The following is a 12,871-nucleotide window of genomic DNA, read 5'->3' as shown; positions in this document are numbered from 1 at the left end:
TTACAAAACTAAACACACTCTTAAACCATACTATCCAGCAACCATGCTCCTTGGTATTTACCCAAAAGAATTTGAAAACTATGTCCACACAAAAATCTGCACATGGATATTTGTAGCAGCTTTAACTTGAAAGCACCAAGATGTCCTTTAGTAGGTGAATGGATAAATAAATCATCATATATATAGACAATGGAATATAATTCATTGCCAAGTAGAAAGGAGCTATCGGGTCATGAAAAGACATGGAAGAAACTTAAGTGCATATAACTAAGTAATAGAAGCTGATTTGAAAAGGCTGTATATTATATGGTTCCAACTATATGCCATTCTGGAAAAGGCAAAACTATGGAGATAGTAAAAAGATTAGTGGTTGCCAGGAGTTAGGGGGAAGGAGGGAGGGATGAAGAGGCAGAGCACAGAGGATTTTTAGGGTAGTATAGTGAAACTACTCTTTATGTAATGGATATATGTCCTTACACATTTGTTCAAACCTATAGAATATACAACATCACAGGTAAACCCTAATGTAAACTATGGACTTTGGGTGATTCTGATATATTAATGTAGGTTCATCAGCTGTAACAAATGTACCACTCTGGTCCAAGATTTTGCTAATGGGAGAGTCTATGCATGTGTAGGGGTAGGGGTTATATGGGAAATATCTGTATCTTCTGCTCAATTTTACTATAAATCTAAAAGTGCTATAAAAATAAAGGCTTTGTAAAAAAGAAAGATATGAGAAAACTACAGATCAAATATCCCTCATAAACAGAGATACATAAGTTCTAAACAAAATTCCAGCAAATCAAATCCAACACAATATATAAAAAGGATAATGCATCATGACCAAGTAGGGCTTAATCCTAAGAATACAAGGTTGGTTTAACACTTGAAAACCAATCAATGTAATTCATCATATTAATGGACTAATAAAGAAAAACCATATGATCATCTCAATTGACACTAGTATAACATTTGACAAAATCCAACATCCGTTTGTGATTTAAAAAAAGAAGAAACAAAAAACAGGGCAGCCCCAGTGGCTCAGCGGTTTAGCACCACCTTCAGCCAGGGGCATGATCCTGGAGACCCGGGATTGAGTCCCGCGTCAGGCTCCCTGCATGGAGCTTGCTTCTCCCTCTGCCTGTGTGTCTGCTTCTCTCTCTCTCTGTGTGTCTCTCATGAATAAATAAATAAAATATTTAAAAAAATAAATAAATAAAATAAAAACTACATCTAAATTCATTCTTTTTTTTTTTTTTCATCTAATTTCATTCTTAAAAGTAAAAGACAGAGGTGCCTGGGTGGCTCAGTTGATTAAGCATCCAACTCTTGATTTTGGCTCAGGTCATAACCTCAGAGTTGTGAGATTGAGCCCCTGTATAGGGGCTCAATGGGTGTGGAGCCTGTTTAAGCTTCTCTCTCTCTCCTTGGGCCCCGCCCCCACCCTTTCTGCCTCTAAAAGAAAGAAAAAGAAAAGATGGTGTGTTTTAAACCTAAGATCAGGAAAAAGGCAAGGATGCCTTACTCCCACCATTTCTTTTTCATGTTGTCCTGGAGAGTCTAACCAGGGCAATAAGGCAAGAAAAAGAAATACAAGTCAGTCTGCCTGGAAAAGAAGAAGTAAAACTTTTTACTGTGGTTCCTGAGTGGCTCTTTCAGTTAGGTGTCCAACTCTTCATTTTGGCTTGGGTCATGATCTCAGAGTCATGGGATTGAACCCTGAGTCAGGCTCTGCATTCAGCGAGGAGTCTGTTTGATATTTTCTGTGCCCCTCCTTGCTCCTTTCTCTCTCAAATAAATAAATCTTTTTAAAAACTGTTTTTACTTGCACACAACATGATTATCTATGTAGAAAATCCTATGGAATCTACAAAAAAACCCTACTAGAACTGATGAGTTTAGCTAGATTGTAGGACGTGTTTAATAGAAAAAAATAGTTGTATTTCTATGTACTATCAATGAATGGTTAGAAATTGAAGTAAAAAACATAATACCATAAAAAGGTGAAATACTGGGTGGAGGGATTTAACAAAAGACTTGCAAGTGTTTTACACTGAAAAGCACTAAATATCATTGAGAGAAATTAAAGACCAACATAAATGGAGAGATATATCATGTTCATGGATTGAAATACTCAATATTGCTGTGATTCCAGTTCTCCTCAAATTAATCTATAGATGCAATGAAATCCTAATCAAAATACCAGGAGGTGTTTTTTTTTTGGGTGGGGAGGGTAAACATTGACAAGCTTATTATAAAATTCACATGGAATGCAAAGTATTTAAAATAGCCAAAACGATGTTAGAAGAACAAAGTTGGAAGGCCTAACACTACCTGATTTCAAGGCTTATTATAAAGTTCCAGTAATCAAAACAGCATGGTATTGGAATGAAGATAGACAAATAGATCAATGGAACAAAATAGAGAGTCAAGGAATAGAAGAGGCATAAGGAACATAATGAGGATGGACTATAGCATGTGTAACCCAAATTAGTCACCCACTAATTTAAATACTACCCAGCAGGGACACCTGGGTGGCTCAGTGGTTGAGCATCTACCTTTGGCTTTAGTCATGATGTCGGAGTCCTGGAATCAAGTCCCGTATCAGCCTCCCTGCTTGGTGTGGAGCCTGCTTCTCCTTCTGCCTATGTCCCTGCCTCTCTCTGTGTGTCTCTCATGAATATATAAATAAAATCTTAAAAATAAATAAATACATACATACAACCGAGCAATTGCACTACTGGGTATTTACCCCAAAGATACTGATGTAGTGAAACGCCGGGACACCTGCACCCCAGTGTTCATAGTAGCAATGTCCACAATAGCCAAATTGTGGAAGGAGTCACGGTGTCCACAGACAGATGAATGGATACAGAAGATGTGGTATATGTATACAGTGGAATATTACTCAGCCATTAGAAAGGATGAATACTTACCATTTACATCGACGTGGATGGAACTGGAGGTTATTGTGCTGAGTTGAAATAAGTCAATTGGGGAAAGACAATTATCATATGGTTTCATTCATATGTGGAATATAAGAAACAGCACAGAGGATCATAAGAGAAAGGAAGGAAAACAGAATGGGAAGAAATCAGAGAGGGAGACAAACTGTGAGAGACTCTTAACTGCAAAACAAATTAAGGGTTGCTGAAGGGGAGGTAGGTTGGGGATGGGGTAACTGGGTGACAGGCATTAAGGAGGGCATATGTATGATGTGATGAGCACTGGGTGTTATATGCAAGTGATAAATTATTGAACACTACATCTGAAACTAATAATGTACTATATATTGGCTAACTGAATTTAAGGAAAAAATAAATTATCTTTGATCCTTTCCTGTAATACATTTGTGCCCATGCAAACCTATACATCATTAAGTATATCTGTAGTGTTAAAAGTAGTCAGTGTGGTCAGATCCTGAAGGTGGCAGTTGATTGAAGGCAGAGGCTTATGGCCAGTTTGTTTTTTTCATAACTGCATATGCAGTGTCTAGTGCAGGGCCTGGTATCTAGGAGGTGCCAAATTAATATTTCTTAAATTGATGAGACCCATGAGAGTTATGCCTAGGTGCATGATCTCTGAAATGCCAGCAGAACCACAGGTGACCACTCCTGCTGATACAGCCATATGTTAATATGAGCTGATGTTTACCCAGTGCTTTCTATGGGCCAGGCACTGTGCTGAGCACCAGATAAGTATTGCTTCATTTTATGCTTCACCAAATAGAGATGATTAGGATTTGTGTTTTGCAGATGAGGAAACTGAGGAACAGGGAGGTTTAGTGCTTTGTTCAAGGTTATCTGGCCACTAAGTGTCAGGATTTGCACCCAGGCCAGTTTGTCTAATTCGAGACCCTATAAGCCTAACTAATATGCAAGAGTCATACACAAGCCCAGAGAGGCCCAGGGATACATAGAGACAATTTTTGGCCATAAGAAAGCTAGTTTCAAAGTCAGAGGCAATCCCATGTAGACATGTGCTCACAGAGTTTTCACACGCACACACAGAAGCACAAACTCACTGATGGCTACTCTTCGATTATCAAATATGGATATTCACTCTGTTAAAAACAAAACCACTGGCCCCAAATGGAGTCATTTATGCTAGGCCAAGTCACCAAACTGGGGCTTAATACCTAACCTTGTTGTAGTTTCAACGTCCCCCACATGTGTAGTCTTAACCAGCCAGTCAGGAATTTTCTGGCCAGCACCGTAAGATGATCTGTCACACATGGGCCCTCTCTATCCAAAGGAGTCTAATAAGACTCCTTTTCCCACAAAGGAATTCACCTCACTCCCAATAATCCCTTTTTGTATTTATGACTCCCCTGTCCTGCCTTTAAAAACCTTTCCATCTCTGTAGCCCTTTGGACTCCCCTCTATTTGCTAGATGGGATGCTGCCCGGATTCATGAATGGATTAATAAGGCCAATTCGTTCTATTAAAATTTACTCGGTTGAATTTTTGTTATTTAACAACACAATCATCCTAACTCAAGGCACCGGATCCGGATCCGGGCCCCAGCGGTCACACAGTCACACACCCTTCAGAAGGAGCCACTGAAGCAGTTAGCCCCCACAAGCCCATTCGGTTATGCACAAGCAGCAATGCACACAGTCATAGGATCACTTGCAGTTAAACCACACACAATCTCCCCAACACAGTAACAATGCCTCCTCTCCTAAACTGTCCAGTGACACAAACCCAGAGTCACACCCACTGATTTTCCAGGCAACGGGGTGGGAGGCTGTTCCAAGATGGGGCCTCAGACTGAGCGGCTTCTGGCAGGCCCCGGGGTTACCCGGCAGTGCAAGCCAGGGCTCCACGTCCCGCTCCGCCATTGGCTGGAGGCCCAGCTCTGGGGCGGGGTTTGCCGCCCCCGCCTTCTCGGTGAGAGGCAGAGGAGCCGCTAGTCTGGCTAGGGCGGGGGCGGTAACCAATTTGGGGACTGGACCAACTGTCCTGGTTTGCCGGGGAGGTGCTATTTTCAGTAGTGAAACCGGGGAAGCCCCAGGCAAGTCGAGAGGAGTTGGGGCGAGGCTTCCCTGAAGTGGGCATGCAGGTACAGGTGGGACGCCTCTCCTTCCTAAGGATTGCGTCTGGGAGGGGAGGGAGCAGGGCGTGCCCCCTAGAACTAGGCTATTTATTTTCGGTTGTAGAAATAAATACTTGACCACGGTGAAAAACCGATGAATTCTTCATCATCATCATCATCATCATCATCCAGAAGGGGCTCTGGTTCACCTTAGGTCCTCAGTCCCCCTTTCCCTCTAACAATGCTTTGTTTCAACCAAGCCTACAATAAGCCTATTAAGGACTCTTTACAGAATCCTCATCCTGGGTAACTTGTGTCCTGCTTGAAAGAGGGCCTCAGCAGCCTCCTCAGGCTTCCTCAGCCTCCACGCTGACCCCTCCCACCTACTCCTCACTTGGAGTAGAGAGGTCTGCATCACATCTCTTCTGTGCAATCCCCTTTGATAGTTCCTGCCTTACTCAGAGTAAAAGCCTGGGATCTCACTCCTGTCTGATCACAACACCTCGGACACTTCCATCACTGGTCGTCCTTCTGGATGCCATGAGAATTCCCACTTTGGAGCTTTTATACTAGCTGTTCTCTCTGCCTGGAAAACTGTTCCTTCAGCTCCTCCAATGGCTTCTTCCATGCAGGTCTTCTAAGCTTAAATACCATCTCTTCAGAGAGGCCTTCCTCTGACCACTGCAGTTAAAATAGCCTCCCCCCGCCTCAACTCTCTCTCTTTTTATGTGTATTTCTCTTTAGAAAAGAAGATATGTTACTCACTCCCTGACATATTTATTGTCTGCCTTCCCCCATTAGAATGTCAGCTTCATGGTGGCAGGAATTTATGTCTGATGTTTTCACTGCTGCATCCTTAGCCTGTTACACAGTACATGCTCAGTAAATGTTTGTTCAGTGAACAAAGCAGGAGGATATAAGTGTAATAAGGAGTGGTGGAGACTGTGGTTACCTAGAAAAGATATGTCCACCCACCCCAAACCATTCACATCAACACAGCCCCCACACACCCTCACACATATACCAGGTTGTTGTCTGCAAGCCAGAGAGTTCAGGCTGCCAGTTTCCATCTGAATTTATAAATTTTAAAAAGCATGAACAAGAGTATAGGATACATACCATGTGGCATCTTATTGTGTATATTTTGAGGTTCTTTATGCTCTCAGTGCCCCTGCAGCTAAAGGTCAGGAGCATAAACCTGCCCTGAGTCAAGACAGTTGACAGTGAAGGGGAACACACAGCATGGGGGACTGTGGGGTATTGCAGTAAGAGAAAATATATATCATAGGATTTGGGCTTGTTAGATGATTTGGGGACAATTCAAAGAAGCGAAGTTTTGCTCTAGATTGAATACTATCCAGAAGGGGGGGTAATTTTATGATTGGGTATGCTAATACATCTTCTCCATAGAGGGGACAGATTAGAAAGAGGCTAAAGCTATTTAAAAAAAAAGAAAAAAGAAAAAAAGCAGCCACTTATCAATCAGGATAGGGGATGTTCAGTTAATTTTTGTGGGTGGTTTAGACAATGTCTCTAATGTTTTTGTCTGTGTTCAGACATGATTTCAAAGTGGTCTCAATTTTGTCTTAATCTATCACGGTTATAGAATGGCCTTCCCTGATGTTACTATTCTGTGAAGTTGTTTATGTTCAACAGAAGAACACCAAAGCCCGTGAATTCCAATTCCAGGCCAGCTCCCAGAAGTCAGGGGCTGCTTTTCTCTTTCTCAGTAGACATCAGAAAGGTGGTACTAATTTCTCAGCACTATATAACAGTGCCTGTTTCTTCACATTGTATCCCACCTGTGTTCACACACATACACTTTAAGTTTTTAATTCCAGAGAATTAAGCCGTGTTATATTAGTTTCAGGTGTATGATATAGTGATTAAAAAATTCCATACATCACCTGGTGCTCATCATAACAAGTGCACTCCTAAATCCCCATCATCTGTTTAACCCCCCCTCCGCCCCCACCCACCTTCCCTTTGGTAACCATCATATATTTCAATTTGGTAAGTGGTTTCCGCTGGGCTTTTAATGGATCTTTGATTACTACAGAGGTAATAATTATCACAGAGGTAAGCATTTTTATATGCTTATTGCTCATTTATATTTCTTTTGTGAATCGCCTTTTCATATCCTTGCATGGTTTTCTTTTCTTGCATGGTTTTCTGTTGGGGAATTTCTTAGTGATTTGTAAGCTTATATATATACACACACACAAAGAATGGGTTAATCCTTTATATATTTTAACTTACAAATCTGTAAGAATGGGTTAAATCCTTTATATATTGAGGGGAATTCTGTTTAGCAGTAACCCATTGCCTGTTAGAGATACTTTTTACCCTAGATTGTCATTGTTTTTTAATTCTGTTCCTGGTGTTGCCAAATTTTAGTAGCCAAATATATCATTACATTTTCTGTTATGATGTCTTTGTAGATTTTAGCCTTAGGTTTTCCATATCCCAGATCAGCCACTGTTTGCCCATTTTTTCATTTTGTGCTCTGAAAAGTCACTTCATAGTTTTCACTCTTGAATCTTCCATTTGGAATTTATTTAGTGTGAAGTGCAGGGCAAAATTTGTATTTTTTACCCTCCCAATACTTAGGCAATTTTCCTAACCTTAACATTGATAAAGCCATTCCTTCCACAACTGGCTGTTGGCGCTTCATTTTTTTACAGACCACAGCACGCTGAATATTCATGGCTGAGGCCATTCTGTCAGGTCTGCCTTTTAAATCCCATTTAAAAAAGATTTTGTTTATTTATTCATGAGATAGAGAGAGAGAGAGGCAGAGACACAGGCAGAGGGAGAAGCAGGCTCCATGCAGGGAGGCTAACATGGGACTCAATCCCAGGACTGTGGGATCACACCCTGGGCTGAAGGCGGCGCTAAACTGCTGAGCCACCCAAGCTGCCCTTAACTCCCATTTTGTTTAGCACGTTTGTCCCCTAGTCTCAAAGCTAGCTATACTTGCATTTTTATGCAAATGAAAGTCTCATTTATTTGTCTTTTATGCTTCTCATGAGTTTTGGCATTTTCTTTCAGGAGTCCTAAACACTCCTTCTTAAGGTTATTCTTAGGTATTTTGTTATTGTTGTGAAGATAATCTATTGCCTGTTATGTTCTGTAACTGGTTATTGCTTGTAGTTGAGAACATGTTTAATCTTGCTACCCTGCCTGTTCAGTCTGTGTACCCACTGCCCCCCCATACTTTCCTAACACCTGCCTCCTTCTCTTCATACAGAGCCTTTCTCAGTAGTCAGTATATGGTAAGTGCTCAATGGAATTTTATCATGGGTAATAACTGTTTCCCCAGCCAAGACAGATAGATACACATCCAAAATATAGAACCATACATTCCAGTTTATCTGGTTTGCACCTGTGGCCCAGAATAATTATCAATAACATCCTTTTTAAGTTTTTCCAACTTTGGATGATAAATTACATGGCCACCTTAATTAAAAGAGGACTATTTTAATAAGGAGATAACCCACAGTAATCATAACGCAGACACATCAGTGGGGGGAATTATTATGTGGGGGCAAAGAGACATGTTTAATCATGTCATGCAAGCAGCCTTCATGTAGAATTAGGCCTGTTACTGACTCCCCTGCTACCTACCTCAAATTCATTGTGAAATTTGATAAATTGCCTACCTCAAAAGTTTATTCTGAAAAATTTAAAGTGTTATAATCATAGTATATACCATTAGAAGGAATACCCATGTTTCTAGTACCACCCAAAGAAATAAAACATCACCAAAATAGTTGAAGCTGTGTGATTTCCTCTTCCAAACTGCATCTCCTGGTCTCCCACAGCTATCCTGAACATTGTGCAGTACTTTGTTATACTTCTGTGTGGATTTTCACTCTTCATACATATGTAATTTTTCATGCTCTTGGTACATATGCTATGTAGTATTGTTTTGTGACCAAATTTTTTTATTTTTTAAAAGATTTTATTTATTCATGAGAGACATAGAGAGCGGCAGAGACATAGGCAGAGAGACAAGCAAGCTCCATGCAAGCCCAATGTGGGACTCTGGGATCACGCCCTGAGCCAAAGGCAGACACTCCACCGCTGAGCCACCCAGGTGTCCCATTGTGATTAAATTTTAAATAGGTCTCATACTTTTATCATTGAGATTATGTAGGTTGATATGTACAATGGTTACATTTTTACTGCTACACAGGATTCCATTGTATGAATTATTTACATTTGTTGGACAATGTCTACTACATGAGTGAATATTTTGTTAATCATAGCCAGTCCTCTTGCTGCACTGTTTGAAGTTTCAATAACTTGGTTCTCTTTGGTTAAGCAGTTTCTCAACAGTTATACCTTATTTTCTGGTTTATTGAAATGGTTAGAACTGGCATTTACAGCATTAAATTGGCCACCTTATGCTTCTGGTGTGATGTGGGTTATTGGTCTGGGGCAACCTTATCAAGTAATAATTATGGTTAGCAAATGCCTTGCATCAATTAACAGGATTTTTGACATTGAGGTGATGAATAGTACACCATACACACATGCCAAAGGCAAGTCATCCTTGGGCATGTTAGACTTTTGTATGCCACTGAATTAGGGTTTTATTTTCTTCAGCATTATTCCGTCTGTACTCCCTGCTTCCACAACTCCCAAACCCTATACCAAATTCAAAAGTTAGTTTTTAGTTTTTCAAGAAATCAGTTCTTAAGCTTATTTATCAATTCTAACGTATTTCTGCTTATCTTCAATCTGAATTCCCAGCATCTCAGGCCCCTATTCTTTGGCCAAGCTGTGCCATCAGTGGGAGACTCCTACTGTCTTGACCTAGATTACTAATCTTCCCTCCTTAATCTTAACTTCCAGCCAGGATTCAACTCATGAGTGCCTGACAATGGAAAGCCTTCCCTGATCTTCCAGGCTAGGTCAAATACTTCTGCTCCAGGAACCTAGGGACCTCTCCCTACGTCTGTCACAGAACTACTCAGTCTCCTTCCCTTTTGACTAGAAGCTCAAAAGCAGGGACAGGGTCAGTTCATCTGTCTTTTCAGTTGTCAGCAAGATGAGTTACAGGCCGAGTGAATATTTTTAAAAAAAGGGAGAAAAGGTCTAGCAGCCATTTGCATCAGGACCGGGGTGTGTGCGTGTGCGTGTGTGTATCAGGTTAAGCAGAAAATCTGAGAGCCTCAGAGAATGAGGAAAAACCACACAAAGCAAGCTTCACTTGGGGTTATTTTTCTAACTAAACCTTTATTGTTTTTTCTTTGAAAGCTGGAACCATCAAAGTCCTTGGATCAGCTTTAACTGCTGGATGGAGTAAAAACCATGAGACTACTGGATGATCTGTGAACAGATTGGCAGACAATGAAACAAAAAACCAAAACGGATGGGAAGACTGTTCTGGAGAGCTAGTCAAATTACTTGCTGCTTACTGAAATTCGTTTCAAGAAGATGCACCAGTGGTGATGGCAGAGATGTTTTCTGGAGAGTCCATTTGCATCTTTTCTCCAGATGTCTAGCATGTGTTCAAGAGCTGTTTAAAGTTTGAAAAAAACTCCATTGTGAAAAGTGAGTTATGAAGAGTGCTCTTTATTTGAAACCTCCACAACACAGACGCCAATCTTGTCTCGCATTGAATCATTAGCTGTGCACATCAACACATTCCAAGCACAAATTAAGAAATGCAAACAGAACAAAAAAATATATATATATATAATTTTTCCCCTATCCAAAGGTTTCAAGTCTCAATGCAGCAAATCCTTCTGAACACAGAATCTGAGGAGCACACTGTTCAAATAGTTGGGACAAACAGGTCCCTGCAAAGGCTAATGCCTTTTTAACACATGGGCTGGGGATCATGGACGGCATGGAACAGGGAGGAGGAGGAGGTGAGGAAAAAGGACAGGAAGAGAGAATGAGCGGGTGGGGGACTTGGGTATGCGCTGGGGGAAGATGGGGAAGCTGGGACACACACATGGTGAGTTGGTGGATTTCATTTATTGGTTTTTGACATTTTCTTTCTGGTTCTTTTTTTATTTCCCCCCATTCCCAGGTCCAACAATGGTAGAAAAACCCCACAGTGGTGTGTGGGGCCTTATTAGGCCAGCCCAAAGCCTTCAGAGCACTCCTGGATGGCCAATAGTAACATGTGGCGGAGCTTTTCAAAGCTCTCATAGGCAGGTAGGTCCAGCTGATTAAAACTAGAGAAAGAAGAAAGACCAATTTGTGACAAACTCACCAAATCCCTGTGTTCCCATAGTGCCCACTGACCTCTCCTCCCTGAGGAAACCCACTCCTCTCTTGCAGACTTGAAATCTTGTCCTAGCCTGGTCTGCCCTGCCCTAATTTGGCCCGAATACTAGCTATCAGGCTCCTAAAATATAAATCTGACCTGGTCACTCCTTAAACACCACAGTCTTACCTATGGGCTAATGTATAAATTCCAAGGAGGCATTTGGGGTCACTGGTGATCCAACCTCTGCTGATCCAACCTTTTCAAGCCTTCTGTTTCCTGCAACTCCTTGCTCAGAGAGTCCTGGACGGAATACACTGCACTCTCACATGGCAGTGTTCACCTGCAATGTCTCCCCAGCCCCACTGTGAATCTGAGCCAGCTTCTCATCTCAAACATCCCCTTTTCCACAAAACCACCAACTTGTGAGCTACTCTAGGTCTAGCATAGCTGGGGCCAGATTTGGGATCCTGCCCTTGGTTAGGCACCCAGGAGCAGCAAATATGCAAGCTAAGTCTGAATGCTAAAAAGAAGAACAAACCCTTCCTCTTACCATGTGTGAGCTGAAGGCAGGCGATCTGTGGACCTGTCATCCCGATGGATCTGAAACTTCTGAATGCCATTCATGCCTTCAAGGGCAGCAAAGCCTTGTAAGGGCACCTTTGAAGTACCCGTGACAAATTGGAGGAACTTGGCACGGTCAGCTTGGTCGAAAGAACGCAATGCTCTCCAGAACCACTGGATCTGCGGGAAAGGACACAAGAAGCCAGGGTTAGGTAGAGAGCTCTTGGAAGGAGGGGGGATGGAATCTGGAATCTTAGGCAGTCCATTCTGTGAAATGGGCTTTAGTTCTTCCATTTCATAAGATCAGCAAGAACATTCCTTGATGAAGAGGTAGGTATAAATAAGTTGTCACCTATATCCCCTTGTCTCCTAAGAGTACAGGTTTATGTGGTGTCATACCAAGTAGCACTGCTTAGGGATATGGGGAAGGATGCCAGCAGCAGCTCACCTGAATAGAGTTGGACTGGTACTTGTGGTATTCAGTGTTGGATTTCAAATCATCAATGTCGATTGTGGGCAGTCCTGATATGAGCAGCTCTAACTCCTGCTCAGTGAAGATAGAAATGAGGCGCTTTGGAATGATCTCATAGAAGCCTTCTAAGAAAGCTGCCAGCTGTTTACGGATGGCTCCTGGGGAGAAAAATCAACAAGACATGTGGTGTCTAAACTTCTAAACTCACACAACTGTTAGTGGTCAGAAATTCTCAATCTGGCTCCTGCTGCAACTAGGATGCTGAATGGTCTGCCTGACTCACCTAACACCCTTGAATTAGGGTGGATAAAGGGAAATAATTTTTTGGTCAGTTATCTGAAGGAAAAAACCAGTATCTGTGAAATGAGTGAGGCCTGATTGCTTCCCATATGAACATGGGGTCTAAAGGACATTTCCCCTACCTGTCATCCTCATCTGGCACACCAGGTGTACATATTCCTTCTTATTCTCTTCAGTTACCAAGATGTTAGCCCCATTGGGTTTGAGGTCACGAACTTCACAGACTCCAAACTCCTGGACCTAGAACACCCAAAACACCAATTACTTGT

General features: G+C 41.7%; 1 protein-coding gene and 1 long non-coding RNA gene across 19 annotated transcripts in view; one reads left to right on the top strand and one right to left on the bottom strand.

The window, feature by feature from the left end:
• Window positions 1-4,976: 4,976 nt before the first annotated feature.
• LOC140627682 (uncharacterized) lies at window positions 4,977-10,606 on the top strand. The gene is made up of 2 exons (XR_012026325.1): window positions 4,977-5,073; window positions 10,306-10,606. It is a non-coding gene; the product is annotated as an uncharacterized lncRNA (long non-coding RNA).
• Window position 10,607: 1 nt separating this feature from the next.
• HUWE1 (HECT, UBA and WWE domain containing E3 ubiquitin protein ligase 1) overlaps window positions 10,608-12,871 on the bottom strand; it is a 174,833-nt gene continuing 172,569 nt past the window's right edge. For all 18 annotated transcript variants that reach the window (XM_072816177.1, XM_072816172.1, XM_072816175.1 and 15 more), the window contains 4 exons: window positions 12,725-12,842; window positions 12,279-12,460; window positions 11,820-12,010; window positions 10,608-11,234 (listed from right to left, as the gene is read on the bottom strand). In XM_072816177.1, coding sequence (XP_072672278.1) covers window positions 11,132-11,234; window positions 11,820-12,010; window positions 12,279-12,460; window positions 12,725-12,842 — 594 coding nt within the window. In that variant the 3' untranslated portion in view covers window positions 10,608-11,131. The remainder of the gene's footprint in view (window positions 11,235-11,819; window positions 12,011-12,278; window positions 12,461-12,724; window positions 12,843-12,871) is intronic.

This window comes from Canis lupus, chromosome X (genome assembly GCF_048164855.1).
Source record: "Canis lupus baileyi chromosome X, mCanLup2.hap1, whole genome shotgun sequence".
In the NCBI taxonomy this organism is placed as follows: Eukaryota; Metazoa; Chordata; class Mammalia; order Carnivora; family Canidae; genus Canis; species Canis lupus.
This window is presented reverse-complemented; position numbering and strand designations above follow the sequence as displayed.